The sequence below is a fragment of the Pelobates fuscus genome, chromosome 13, assembly GCF_036172605.1.
Source record: "Pelobates fuscus isolate aPelFus1 chromosome 13, aPelFus1.pri, whole genome shotgun sequence".
NCBI lineage: Eukaryota > Metazoa > Chordata > Amphibia > Anura > Pelobatidae > Pelobates > Pelobates fuscus.
In genome coordinates, this window is record NC_086329.1 from 79,646,827 (window position 1) to 79,659,562 (window position 12,736).

Genomic DNA, 12,736 nt, shown 5'->3' on the forward strand with positions numbered 1-12,736 from the left:
TCTAAGGATGCCATATCCTTAGCAAGTAGATATATTGATATTGTTAACCACAACTGAAGATAATTACAAGTATATCCATTCAATCTTGAGAAGATATAAATATACCCACACAAATAGAGTTAGAACAATTTCTTTATACTTCTGTAATAACTCTCGATCTCAAGGTATGGGATCTAGACACAGACCAATAAGATCATGAAGTCTCAATACAATGAATATATTTAATACACAGTATTTGTAGACAAGAAACTCTGTCCACTCAAATATGGGTTTTCCAAGATCTTAACAGCCTCTAAGGACAATCGGCACATGAAGGGTTAAATACCTTGCTCCGTGCGATATAAGCCAATATACATTTGCAATATTCTTACTACTCGTAAGAACTTTCGATCTCAAGATATGGGATCTAGACATAGATAAATAAGATCATGCAGTTTCAATACAGTGAATATACTCAATTCACAGTACCAATAGACAGTAAACTCTGTCTATTCCCATATTGGCTTTCCAAGACTTTAACAGTCTCTAAGGACACATGAAGGGTTAACTACCTTACCTTGTGCGATACAGGTACAAGAATGGGCAGCCAATTTATAAGAGCAATATCTTTAATATAATTCATTAAAACGGAGCACTGAATGCACTGAATATGACTAAACATTAAGCATGAATCCAATTTCTGTCTGACTTAGATTCCTAATCGAAGGAACGATACAAATAGACAACACTGTTTCAACTCTTCTTGCAACATGAATGAACATCACAATTCCAGCGAGTTTAGAGTTAATCGTCACTCTGACCAGCTAGCAACTAAGAGTGACGTTCCGAGTACTGATTAGTCACTTCAAAAGCTCTAATTTGCATATTAGTGACATCATCATAATGGTACCACCCCTGGGATATGTGGCAGCAGGACATTCGTTCAACACAAAGTTTCAAGCAAGGTAAAGCCCTACTTAAGAGGGCTTCAGGTCAGTTTCGTTTGTACCCCTGACGAAGGTGCACACACAAGGGCACCGAAACACGCGTCAGGTTTCTTTCACTGGGTACTTTTATTCACAGTGCAGGTAACCAGCATTCTAAGCATGGTTCTGCACTTTAGCACTTAATTATTTTATTTATTTTTCCTCTTTGGTGTCTAGATTACTATCAGAATATTTGATTTAAAAAAAATCCATTTCCTTTTAATACTTGAAGAAAGTATAGTTATATTAAAAATAGTTTTGATGTGACAGTTTTCCTTTAATACCAATATTTTTAACATACTATTTAACCTACATGACCGACGAGCAATTCTTTACATGTAGATTGTTTCGAGTCTCCAAGTGGGGTGAAAGTGGGAAATAAAAATGGGTTAATGTTGGAAAAAGATGGAAAAGATGCAAATAAAACTAAAGTAATTAAAGTTCAAAGATGCCATAACCTGAATATAAACTCATATAGAGCAGAACAATAAAAACAAACAAAAATCAATGCCTGTTTAGTGCATATTTGAGCAACTATTGATTGTTGAGTATGCTAGCTATTTTATCTATTTCACATAAATTAAAGTACAATGTCATAAGCTCAGATGTTGGTAGTTAAGAATAAGATTAAAATTATATGAAAATCTAATCAGTCATTGATTTATGCAACTAATAGTACTTTTGCAAATTTGATTTAATCACCAAGATGATATCAACTTACTTATTTTATTAGTTAGTTTATCTGTAGAAAAACAAAAAGACATCAGTGCATTCAAAGTGGACACTCAAACATTCAAATTTCATCATTGATGGAACTTCCATTAACAAAGTTTTATATTATTAGTATTGAATGAACACTGGACCTATGTCATCCCCACAGCTGTTGTAAAATTATGATACTTTAGATAAGAGGTTCCCAACCTAGTCCTCAAGGTCCAACTACAACTCAGAATATTGTCATTGACCAAATCTGGACTTTCGATGTGCCTTTAGGACAAAGATAACAATCACAGCTCTACATCAGTGCACAATTTAGTATCCCTTATGGGAAAAATGTATACAGGCTACAAAGCAAAATGGATAAACAAGGCTGTTATCACCTCCCTTATCTGATAACATTGACTGTTCTTGGTAACTTCCCCAAGTAGGGTAACTCTCGGGTGAGTGAGTATGTTTTTAAACAGAGTTTTAAGATATTATATATATCAAATTTATATTGTGCTGCCATTTAAATGTGTGTGTACCATGACAGGTACGGTTTACTTTCTTGTAAACAGAACTGAGTATATAAAGTACATGCAGTCATTTAAAGTTAGGAATTACTAATGACCACTCCTTTTCCATCTTTACTAAGTGAGTTTTTGGAGAAGATTTAACTTATAAGTAGGCATTACACCTATTGCCTTGATTCCAAGATTTATTATTTAAGAAAGTTACAAATTGAATTTTTGTTTACCTTTTTCTGAAGAATGAACACCTGAAAAATAAAAGAACATTTATTCTCAACTCAACACTCATTAAAATTAGATTGTTAAATATATCTACTGTAACTGAATAATGCAGACCATTCTGTTCCATTTACAAAAAAAAACTGCTCTCTGTCTGAGAGAGTTATCATTTTGACTGAAGACAGCAAAGTGAAGTTAGTTAGTGTAGGACCTAAGAGGTTTTGCCTTGACATGGCAGGTTAGCTTACACTTAAATAGTGATGTACCGAACTGTTTGCCGGCGAATAGTTCCCGGCGAACTTAGTGTGTTCGCGTTCGCCACGGCGGGCGAACATATGCGATGTTCGGTCCGCCCCCTATTAATTTACTAATACTAAGTAAAAATTACTTAGTATTAGTAAATTGTGCCCCTACTCGCAATACCGCGAGTAGGGGCATGTCTATTAAACAGTGAGCAGCCTGTGGCTGCTCACTGTTAAAAAAAAAAGGGGGGGTCCTAAAAATCACAATAAGAGGGGGACCTATTGTCCCCCCCTGGCCCCCACCCCTGAGCGGCGGGTGGGGGCCCTAAAAATAACAATTAGGGGGGACCTATTGTCCCCCCCCGGCCCTCACCCCTGAGCGGCGGGTGGGGGCCCTAAAATTAACAATAAGGGGGGGACCTATTGTCCCCCCCCCCGGCCCCCACCCCTGAGCGGTGGGTGGGGGCCCTAAAAGTAATAATAAGGGGGGACCTATTGTCCCCCCCGCCCCCACCCCTGAGCAGTGGGTGGGGGCCCTAAAATTAACAATAAGGGGGGGACCTATTGTCCGCCCCCCAGCCCCCACCCCTGAGCGGTGGGTGGGGGCCCTAAATACAAAGGGGGGGTGCCCTTGTTAACCCTTCCCCCCCCCCAAAAAAAATTATCTACCTACCTACCCCCCTCACCCTAAAAATAATGAGGGGGGGCCTTTAACTAAAACCCTGGGAAAAAAAATAGATAAAAACAACTTACCATTTGATGTTTTCTTTCTTCTACAATCTTCTTTTTTCAGCCCCAAAAAAGGGCAAAAAAAAAAACCATAATAACCGACGCAATTAAAAAAAAACAAAAAAAAAACGGCCGCACAAAAAAATTATCCATCTTCACCCATGGAGGGCTCCGCGCAGACTGAGCTCTGCAGGGCGGGGGAAGGCTTATAAAGCCTTGCCACGCCCTGCAATTAGGCTAAGAACACTCTGATTGGCTGGTTTAAGCCAATCAGAGTGCTCTTTGTCATTTTACACAGCGTGGGAAAACTCCAAAGAACTTTCCCACGCGTGTAAAATGACACAGAGCACTGTGATTGGATGGCTTGAAATCCATCCAATCACAGTGCTCTGTGTCATTTTACACAGCGTGGGAAAGATCAATTTTCCCACGCTGTGTAAAATGACACAGAGCACTGTGATTGGATGGATTTCAAGCCATCCAATCACAGTGCTCTGTGTCATTTTACACAGCGTGGGAAAGATCAATTTTCCCACGCTGTGTAAAATGACACAGAGCACTGTGATTGGATGGATTTCAAGCCATCCAATAACAGTGCTCTGTGTCATTTTACACGCGTGGGAAAGTTCTTTGGAATTTTCCCACACTGTGTAAAATGACAAAGAGCACTCTGATTGGCTTAAACCAGCCAATCAGAGTGTTCTTAGCCTAATTGCAGGGCGTGGCAACATCAAATGGTAAGTTGTTTTTATCTATTTTTTTTACAGGGTTTTAGTTAAAGGTCCCCCCCCTCATTATTTTTAGGGTGAGGGGGGTAGGTAGGTAGATCATTTTTTTGGGGGGGGAGGGTTAACAAGGGCACCCCCCCTCCCTTTGTATTTAGGGCCCCCACAATAGGTTAATTTTAGGGCCCCCACCCACCGCTCAGGGGTGGGGGCCGGGGGGGGACAATAGGTCCCCCCCTTATTGTTAATTTTAGGGCCCCCACCCACCGCTCAGGGGTGGGGGCCGGGGGGGGACAATAGGTCCCCCCCTTATTGTTAATTTTAGGGCCCCCACCCACTGCTCAGGGGTGGGGGCCGGGGGGGGACAATAGGTCCCCCCCTATTGTTAATTTTAGGGCACCCACCGCTCAGGGGTGGGGGCCGGGGGGGACAATAGGTCCCCCCCCTATTGTTAATTTTAGGGCCCCCACCCACTGCTCAGGGGTGGGGGCCGGGGGGGGACAATAGGTCCCCCCCTATTGTTAATTTTAGGGCCCCCACCCACCGCTCAGGGGTGGGGGCCGGGGGGGACAATAGGTCCCCCCCTATTGTTAATTTTAGGGCCCCCACCCACCGCTCAGGGGTGGGGGCCGGGGGGGGACAATAGGTCCCCCCCCTATTGTTAATTTTAGGGCCCCCACCCGCCGCACAGGGGTGGGGGCCGGAGAGGGGGAGGACAGTAGGTCCCCCCTCATTATCTTTATGGCCCCCACCCGCCGCCCAGGGGTGGGGGCCGGGGGGGGGAAGTAGCCCCCCCCCCTCATTATCATTATGGCCCCCACCCGCCGCACAGGGGTGGGGGCCGGGGGGCGGAGGACAGTAGGTCCCCCCCCTCATTATCATTATGGCCCCCACCCGAACCCAGGGGTGGGGGCCGGGGGGGGGAGGAGAGTAGGTCTCCTCCCCCTTCCTTCAACCTATATTGTGGGTTTTAAAATTCGCCTGCCTATTGAAGGCTATGGCGGTTCGCACGGTTCGCCGGTTCGCGAACATTTGCGGACGTTCGCGTCCGCCGTTCGCAAACTGAAAATTTTATGTTCGCGACATCACTACACTTAAATTACCGTTGGAGTTATACTAAAAATAACCTCCAGTTTATACTGATGCTGCACACTCACACACATTTTTTCAAACACCTACAAATTATATATATTTTTTTTAATTTTAATTTAGGTTCACCCATCTTATCTTTTGGAGAGCTGGAGTTGATTCTCTCCCTGGGAATGCTACTCCTGGGATCCAGTGTAGATGCTAGGTGGGCTGCTAACTGGTCTGCTTACCGGGCTGCTGGGTTGGCTGCTAGACACAATGGAGGTGCACCTTCGTGATCTGCTTAGTGATGCCGAGGCTGGAGTGATGTCATATTTTGGCTCCCAGCTTCACAGCAGGCAGCATAGCAAGAAGAGCACAGAGATCAATGCTCCCTCACTGCCCAGCTACAGTACACATGGCTACCCACCTTGGATGGCCCTAAGGTGGCCAGCATGCCAGCTTTAGATCTCCTCATGATAGGAGGCTAACAAGGCATCTGCCAGGGCATTTGAGGACAGAATTTGTTGCCGCCTCCCCAGAAAATGCTAACCAAGGCAAATGCCTTTTTAGCCTCGTGGAAAATACTGCTCTGGTATTGGAACTGATCTGTACTATAGTAGTGGGAGTTTGAGCACAGAGTTTAATTTTGTATGTTTGTATCTCATGACCAGAGTTAAAATTGTCTATTATACCAAAGATTCAATCTAACCAATAATTCTGTTCTATGTAATATAAGGAAACAATGCTAGTTCATTAATTGCCATTTGGACAAGTATGGTAGGGTTTTTAGAAAAATTGTCTCTATTAAGTATATAGAGCAACTTGAATCATATGATAACACTCATTAGTAAATTCCTAATTACATTCAACCATCTTAAATGTTTGTTCTCAAATTCCATTCTTCAGTCTGAACATTGTGTATTGACTGATTCTTGAAATATACCAATTTCAGTTTTAAATTTCAATTTGCAAAACACCTTAATTTGATGCTTCCCAATGTCAAAGGCATCTTCATATCATTGAGGAAATGAACGCTCTATTACAGGGGTAGGCAACCATTGGCACTGCATATGTTATGGACTTCGTCTCCATTGATGCTTTGCCAGGATAATATCTGTAAGAATATTATAGGAGGTGTTGACCACAACATCTGGAGTGCTGAAGGTTGCTTACCCCTGTTATAGAATAAACTACGTATTATAATATATTATAGTTGCCATAATAAAGATGATGTGCCATTGGGGATCTCCACCTGAAATATGACACCCTGAATAAATTATTTCTAATTAGAAAAATATACACGATCACGGGTTTTCTATTGGTTTGGTTTGTCCAATGCTCACCAATTCTAGTTGTCTCTAGCCAGCACCCTATAAAACTCACGGCATTCCTCATAAATGCAATCCCTGTTTCTATATTCAATATATTATGAATGCGAGTTAATGTGACCTGCATGACCCAACAGGTTTTTTTTTATTCCTCTTTATAACACTTTCTCATATACAAAAACACACACACAAAATAATAATTGCAAGCCACATTTTATCTTCTGTATAACTTTTTCCTTTTTCTTTTCTTTCCCCATTTTTTCTTTCCTTTCTTCTTCCCTTTCATTAATTTTTTTCTCATACCTTTCCTTTCTCTTTTTTAGCCTTTTCCTTTCAGAATTATAAAGTATAAAGTATAAAGTATTAAATCTCGATAGTGTCACCAATGAATTACTAATTTTTGTTACATTTACACACACAAAGTCACCTAACTATCCCTTGAGAGAGAGTCACAAATAAAAATCAATGTATTAACCTTATCTGATTATAATCATACATGCTGCTACAGGGATTCTAATTTGTATTGCCAAAATTCCCAGTTGATCTTTCTGTTTGTTTTTACTTGATCTATTTTTTGGTAGCCCTTTTCCATTTTGCATTGCCAGATGAGTTCCTCGATTAATGTCTCCAGTTTAGGAATGTTACTTGTTTTCCAGTTTTTTTCCAATCATTAGTTTTACTGCAGTTAGTATATGTAAAATTATAGGAAGGATATCTTTGTGTTATATTAATCTTTAAATGTAGTAGGGTCAGTTCTGGGATTTTTTCTAGTTTCTTATTACTTATATCTTCTATAAATTTGAACACTTTTTTCACCCAGCTTACTTATTAATGGAGAACTCCACCACATATGTATCATACTTCCTTTGTCTTTTACGCATCTCCAACAGTAAATATCTGAATCTCTGCTAATATCTTTCAATTTCTCTGTTCTTGCCGGTACCAAGTACCACCTGTTCTGTACCTTATATTGTTTTTCTATTAAATTAATACAATGTATGTATTTATATGTGGTGTCAACGGATCTTTCCCATTCATATTGATCAATCTTGATCTTAAGATCATGTTCCCACTTATTGGTTCAGTTCTAGATAACATTTCATATACAATCTGGGCACACTTAGACATGAAACCTTTATAGTTATATTGTTTCAGTAAAATGTCTAAATCTTTAATTATTTCTGGATTTCCTTTATACAGATGTTTCGAGAGGAAGCCTCCCAATCTTAAGTAGTTAAACATTTCTTTATTAGGGATGTTATAATCTGAGACAAGTCTAGGAAAAAGATTTTATTTTGTTTTGGTCTACTATTTTCGTTATTTTTCCAGTTTTCTAAATAATATTTTTTTTATAGATGATTCTAAACGGGAGTAAGCCCAAGATTTTATTTTATTTTCTTTATGACCCAACAGTTATTTTATTCAAATATCTCACATAAAATTACATGGAGAGTAAATTCAAGAAGATTATGACATACTTGCTGTATTTCAGGAGAAATAGTAAATATAAAGTAAATTTCAAAGTTGCTGAACTACATAGCAACATAGATGGCAGGAACCACACTCACTCCCAAAGTCCACGGGTGCTCTTGAGCAGGACCAGCAATCCCACCACGATAATGCAAACAAGAAAAACACACAGGCACTCCAAATATGAAGCCGCAGGCAGATTTATTGCAACGAAATGCACAGCAACATTTCGACCTGACTAGAGGTCTTCTGTCAAGCTTGACAAAGACCTCCTGCGGCTTCACATTTGGAGTGCCTGTGAGTTTTTCTTAGTTGCTGGACTACAAGCATTTTTTCAGTTTGGCTATTTTGAACTTCAATTTGAAATTCATTTTGAATTCCCAACAATTCTACCTTTCTTATTTATTTTTATTTTGGCATTTATGTAGCACCAACTTCTGCAGCGGTTAACCCTATTATAAAAATTGGAGAAATCCAATAAATGAGTAAATTACAATATGTTTCAGGAACAATAGATTGATAAGGATTGATAAAAACCCTGTTCAAATGAACTTTTTTAAAATAAATGTTTAACTTTTGAAAGTTTATTGTAAAACTTTTTTTAACATTAACCCCTAGTTAGCCTGACACCCAATTCCCCACTAACTTCCACCCACCCCAGCTAGCTAAATATATAATTTTTAAATATTTAAATGAATGAATCAAATAAATTTAACCCCTGAGGGATAAAAATAGTAAAATGTAATCCCTGCCAATTGAAAACTGACTACAGTGAAGGGGTTAATTTTTTATTAAAATGGGTAAAGGGGGTGGGATTTTATTAAAACTTTATTTTTTTTTACACAGGGGGCAGGATCAGCACTGATCCGTCTCCCTGCACTTCACACAGAACCCGGAAGTGCAGAGAGGCGGAAGGTAAGTATACTGAGTACATGTGCTCGCTCTGACATGCTGGTAGAGCGAGCACCGGTGCTGGGACAGCCCGATCGGGTGCTCCTGGTCTGCCTCTAATACAGAGGCAGACCGGAGCACCGTTAACCCCGGGATCGCGGCGATCGCAGCGATCTGGGGTTTATTTTACCGCGTGACGGATCTGGTCCGTCAGTCGTCGTTAAGGGATTAAAGGAAAACTGTAGGGTCAGGAACACAAACATGTATTCCTGACCTTATAGTGTTAAAAACAAAAAAATGTTTCCCCCTTAACAATTTTGCCCCCGCTTAACCATCTTAAAAGGTAATAAAACTCACCTTATTTCCAGCTATGCAAGGGGTCGCCGGTGCTGGCACTGCCTCTGATCCGTCTCCTTGCTGACATCATCAGAATTTCTGATTTCAGCCAATCCAGTACTTTCCCACAGGTAAAGCATTGGATTGGCTGAAATCGGCAAGGAGGCGGGATGGGTGCAGGGCCAAACACCGGCTTGGCCAATCAGCACCTCCTCATAGTGATGCATTGATTCAATGCAGCTCTATGAGGAAAATTCAGCGTCTCCATGCTAGAATGTAATGATTCTACTCACCAGAACAACTACATTAAGCTGTAGTTGTTCGGGTGACTATAGTGTCCCTTTAAATAATCTTTGGTTAACAATATGTTTTTTTTTCTTCATAACTCTCAATATTTAAGGAGCTAAACACTCTTTAAAATAACCCACCTTTTATAGATGTCAGATTATCTGCATGGCCTTTGATAAGCATAATTATGAATGCGATGAAGGCACAAAAAACGGAATACATCATTATGAAACGTGAAACGTAGTTCCTTTTTAGATTTGCCAGCAATACATCTGAAATAAGAAACAAACAATACATGCCATTGCACTATTAATACGTTTTCAGAACAGAACTAAACATGTTTTTTTCACAATGATATGATTGGGACCTCTACATGAAGATTGTATCATTCACAATATCTTGTTACATTCATGAATAGCGTTTGTAAACCTATAAAGACTAAATTCTTCAAAACAAAAAAATGAAATAAATTAATGCAGAAAAAACATAAACATTCCAAATAAACACATACTTCATCATATTTGTGGTAGGGGACAATGGCCAACATGAACAGATGCTAAAGTAGGGTTCGCTGGATCTTGCTTGTATGTTGTATGTATTGGCCCCAGTAGCACTCTTATAATGTATGCATGCTCAGGTGAGTGCAGCCTCTTGGTTTCATATATATATATTTTGGAGTCCTGGTCAAATCCCTGGTTTTGCACCCCTCCATGTCACAGGTGCCTCATTCCAGAGCTCTGTTTAACCTTGCACTGCAGAAAGTCCCAGGAGGAAGCATTTACCAAGTAGTGGATTAATCTCATAAGAGCAGGCATTGGGTTGCTAGAGTAGTACCTGCCAACAACGTACATTGATGTTGTGGCAGACTTATGCAATGTATGATCATATACTGTAACTAATCCCCCATTATTTTTGCCTACTTGAGGTGTTTTTAAATAAACCTTTTACATTCTGTGAGCTTTGAAATTGCTGCTTAGTGAATACGTTCTGGGTCTTGTATGTTGTAGGAATTTGCCCCAACAGCACCCTTATAAGTATGCATGTTTAGACGAGAGCAGCCCTCTCGGTTTCATAAATATATATAAATATATTTTGTTAATAAAGATAAGGTCAATTTTTATTTTAATATTCTTCTAAATACTAACCTGAAATATGGATTGATGATTGTACATCATGTTTTAATATAGGGTTCCTGACTCCACATGAATATGTAACATTGGAGTTTGCATTTACAAAAGCTTTGATTTCATATAAACCATCTTTATTCTTGGATACTTCAGACACTGAATGTGGTAAATGGGCCTCATTTTCAGATCTCCATATCACTTGAGGTTTGGGATACCAGCCTTTCGATCTACATGAAAGTCTTATCCCATCATTCACATAATTTTCAGTATGAATAGTTGGATCAGATCCCATTGCTGCAAATGAAAATATATAAATACAGTTGTTGTCTATTAAGAAGAATAACTAAGAATCAGGTAAAAGGAGTAAAATGACATTTAAAGGGACACTGTAGGTACTGCAGCCATGCCAACTGATTAAAGTGTTTATGGTACTTGCAGTCATTGGGAGTCATGCAAATAAGTGCCTTTTAGTTGAAAGTACATTGGATACCTTTTTTATTTCCCTTTCTCTACCTCCTATATTTTCTCATTCATGGCCTGGTTTGAGTTTACTGGTCGAGTGGCACCATCTGCTGGAGTCAAGGTGCTTTATGTTGGGATCTGCTAATTGCTGCATTTTTTTACTTCTAATATATATATAAATACTCATAGACAAAAAAAAAATACTCTATTCATTATTTTGGCTACATATACTAAGAAAATATAAAAATTATTTTTTAAGTGTTTTCTTTTTTTTTTTTATAGAGTAGGAATCTTGTTGGAATTACATTTACAATCCTCTTTTTAAACCTCTCCTGTTATATAATGTTTTTTGCAAACAAGTATACAAACAGTTTAACTCCTTTAAAGGTTGGTTACCATGAACTAGCTTTCTGAGGAGGAACATTTGCAGTGGATCATCCTGGACTTTCATGCACAATGAAGGTTGCTGGGTACCAAGTCCACAGATCCCCTAATACGATAGACCCAGGAAAAAGTCCCATATGCTCAATAAATGACACAGTGAGAGTTAATAGTAATAAGCAGAAGAGGACTTTTGGTATTTAACATGTAATTAATTGGTTGAATTTCCAACAATTTATGAAATAGTGAATAACCTTAAAGTGCTAGTGCTGTTTGTAGTTCTGTTTTTGTTTTATTTCAAATTCACTTTGTTATATTACATATTGTGTATACATTTGCATTTGAATGGCATATCTGTTTACTAACCTGCCACCTCCAATGTCTGAATAGCACCGTTATAAAAGGAATCTGAGGCAAAGAAACAATTGTAATCTCCTTCATCAGAGGGCCTCACATTATGAATGTGAAGAAAAATCCTAGTTTTTCCAGAGTGCTCAATGTTGAGTTCTGTTCTTCCTTGAAATTCTGGCATCTGCTCAGTAACTTCATTAGTTCCTTTAACGTAAAGATGCACGTAAGGAATTGGATTTGATTTGTACCACCTTATTTCCATATTTTCAGCATTGGTTGCAGGGTCAAGATCACAATGCAATACTGCTGTAGAACCAATTGTTGCATTGCTAACTGAAGGAGCAATGACGTTGAAATTTACTGTGACAAAACAATAGAAGTGTTTCAGTAAATACATGGATATTGGTGAAATGTATAATTTGAAATCTTGTGATTAAGAGGGAACTTTGAGAAGGATGACAATTCACAATGATTGAATATTGGTCACACTCTGCTTTATATTTTCCCCATCCAAGGGGTGGATCACACATAAAGACAATGTCCCCTCCCAGCGTCCTCCCCCACCAAGGGGTCGTATAACTGTACTGGAACCCCAGTCCCTTTGTCCCTTGTTTGCACCACTCTGTGCCCTCTCCTAGGGTCCCCCCCTTCCAAGGGTCTCCTGATGGAAACAGAACTCCAGTCACTTTGTCCCCTGTTCCCACTACCCATTCTCAGGGTTTTCCACCTCCGATGACAAGGGGGTCTTCATCCCATGAGCTCCTGTACCTGGCAGTCCCAGAGCGGGAAAGCTTTCCACCTCTTTGACTCCCAGCTACAGAAAGCCAGCCAAACCACCATTGTCCCTACCAATCTCATGGACCCCCAAAACGGTAAACTTCATGAACAGCCTCCGCTCGCGGGGTCCCTGGGTGAAACCAGG

General features: G+C 39.8%; 1 protein-coding gene across 1 annotated transcript in view; it reads right to left on the bottom strand.

The window, feature by feature from the left end:
- The window catches only part of LOC134582627 (butyrophilin subfamily 2 member A1-like), an 80,724-nt gene that overhangs the window by 19,062 nt on the left and 48,926 nt on the right, over nucleotides 1–12,736 (bottom strand). The window contains exons 3-7 of the mRNA XM_063439290.1: nucleotides 11,830–12,174; nucleotides 10,639–10,914; nucleotides 9,634–9,765; nucleotides 2,403–2,442; nucleotides 1,906–1,952 (exon numbers count right to left, since the gene is read on the bottom strand). Of these exons, the coding sequence (XP_063295360.1) occupies nucleotides 1,906–1,952; nucleotides 2,403–2,442; nucleotides 9,634–9,765; nucleotides 10,639–10,914; nucleotides 11,830–12,174 (840 nt within the window). The remainder of the gene's footprint in view (nucleotides 1–1,905; nucleotides 1,953–2,402; nucleotides 2,443–9,633; nucleotides 9,766–10,638; nucleotides 10,915–11,829; nucleotides 12,175–12,736) is intronic.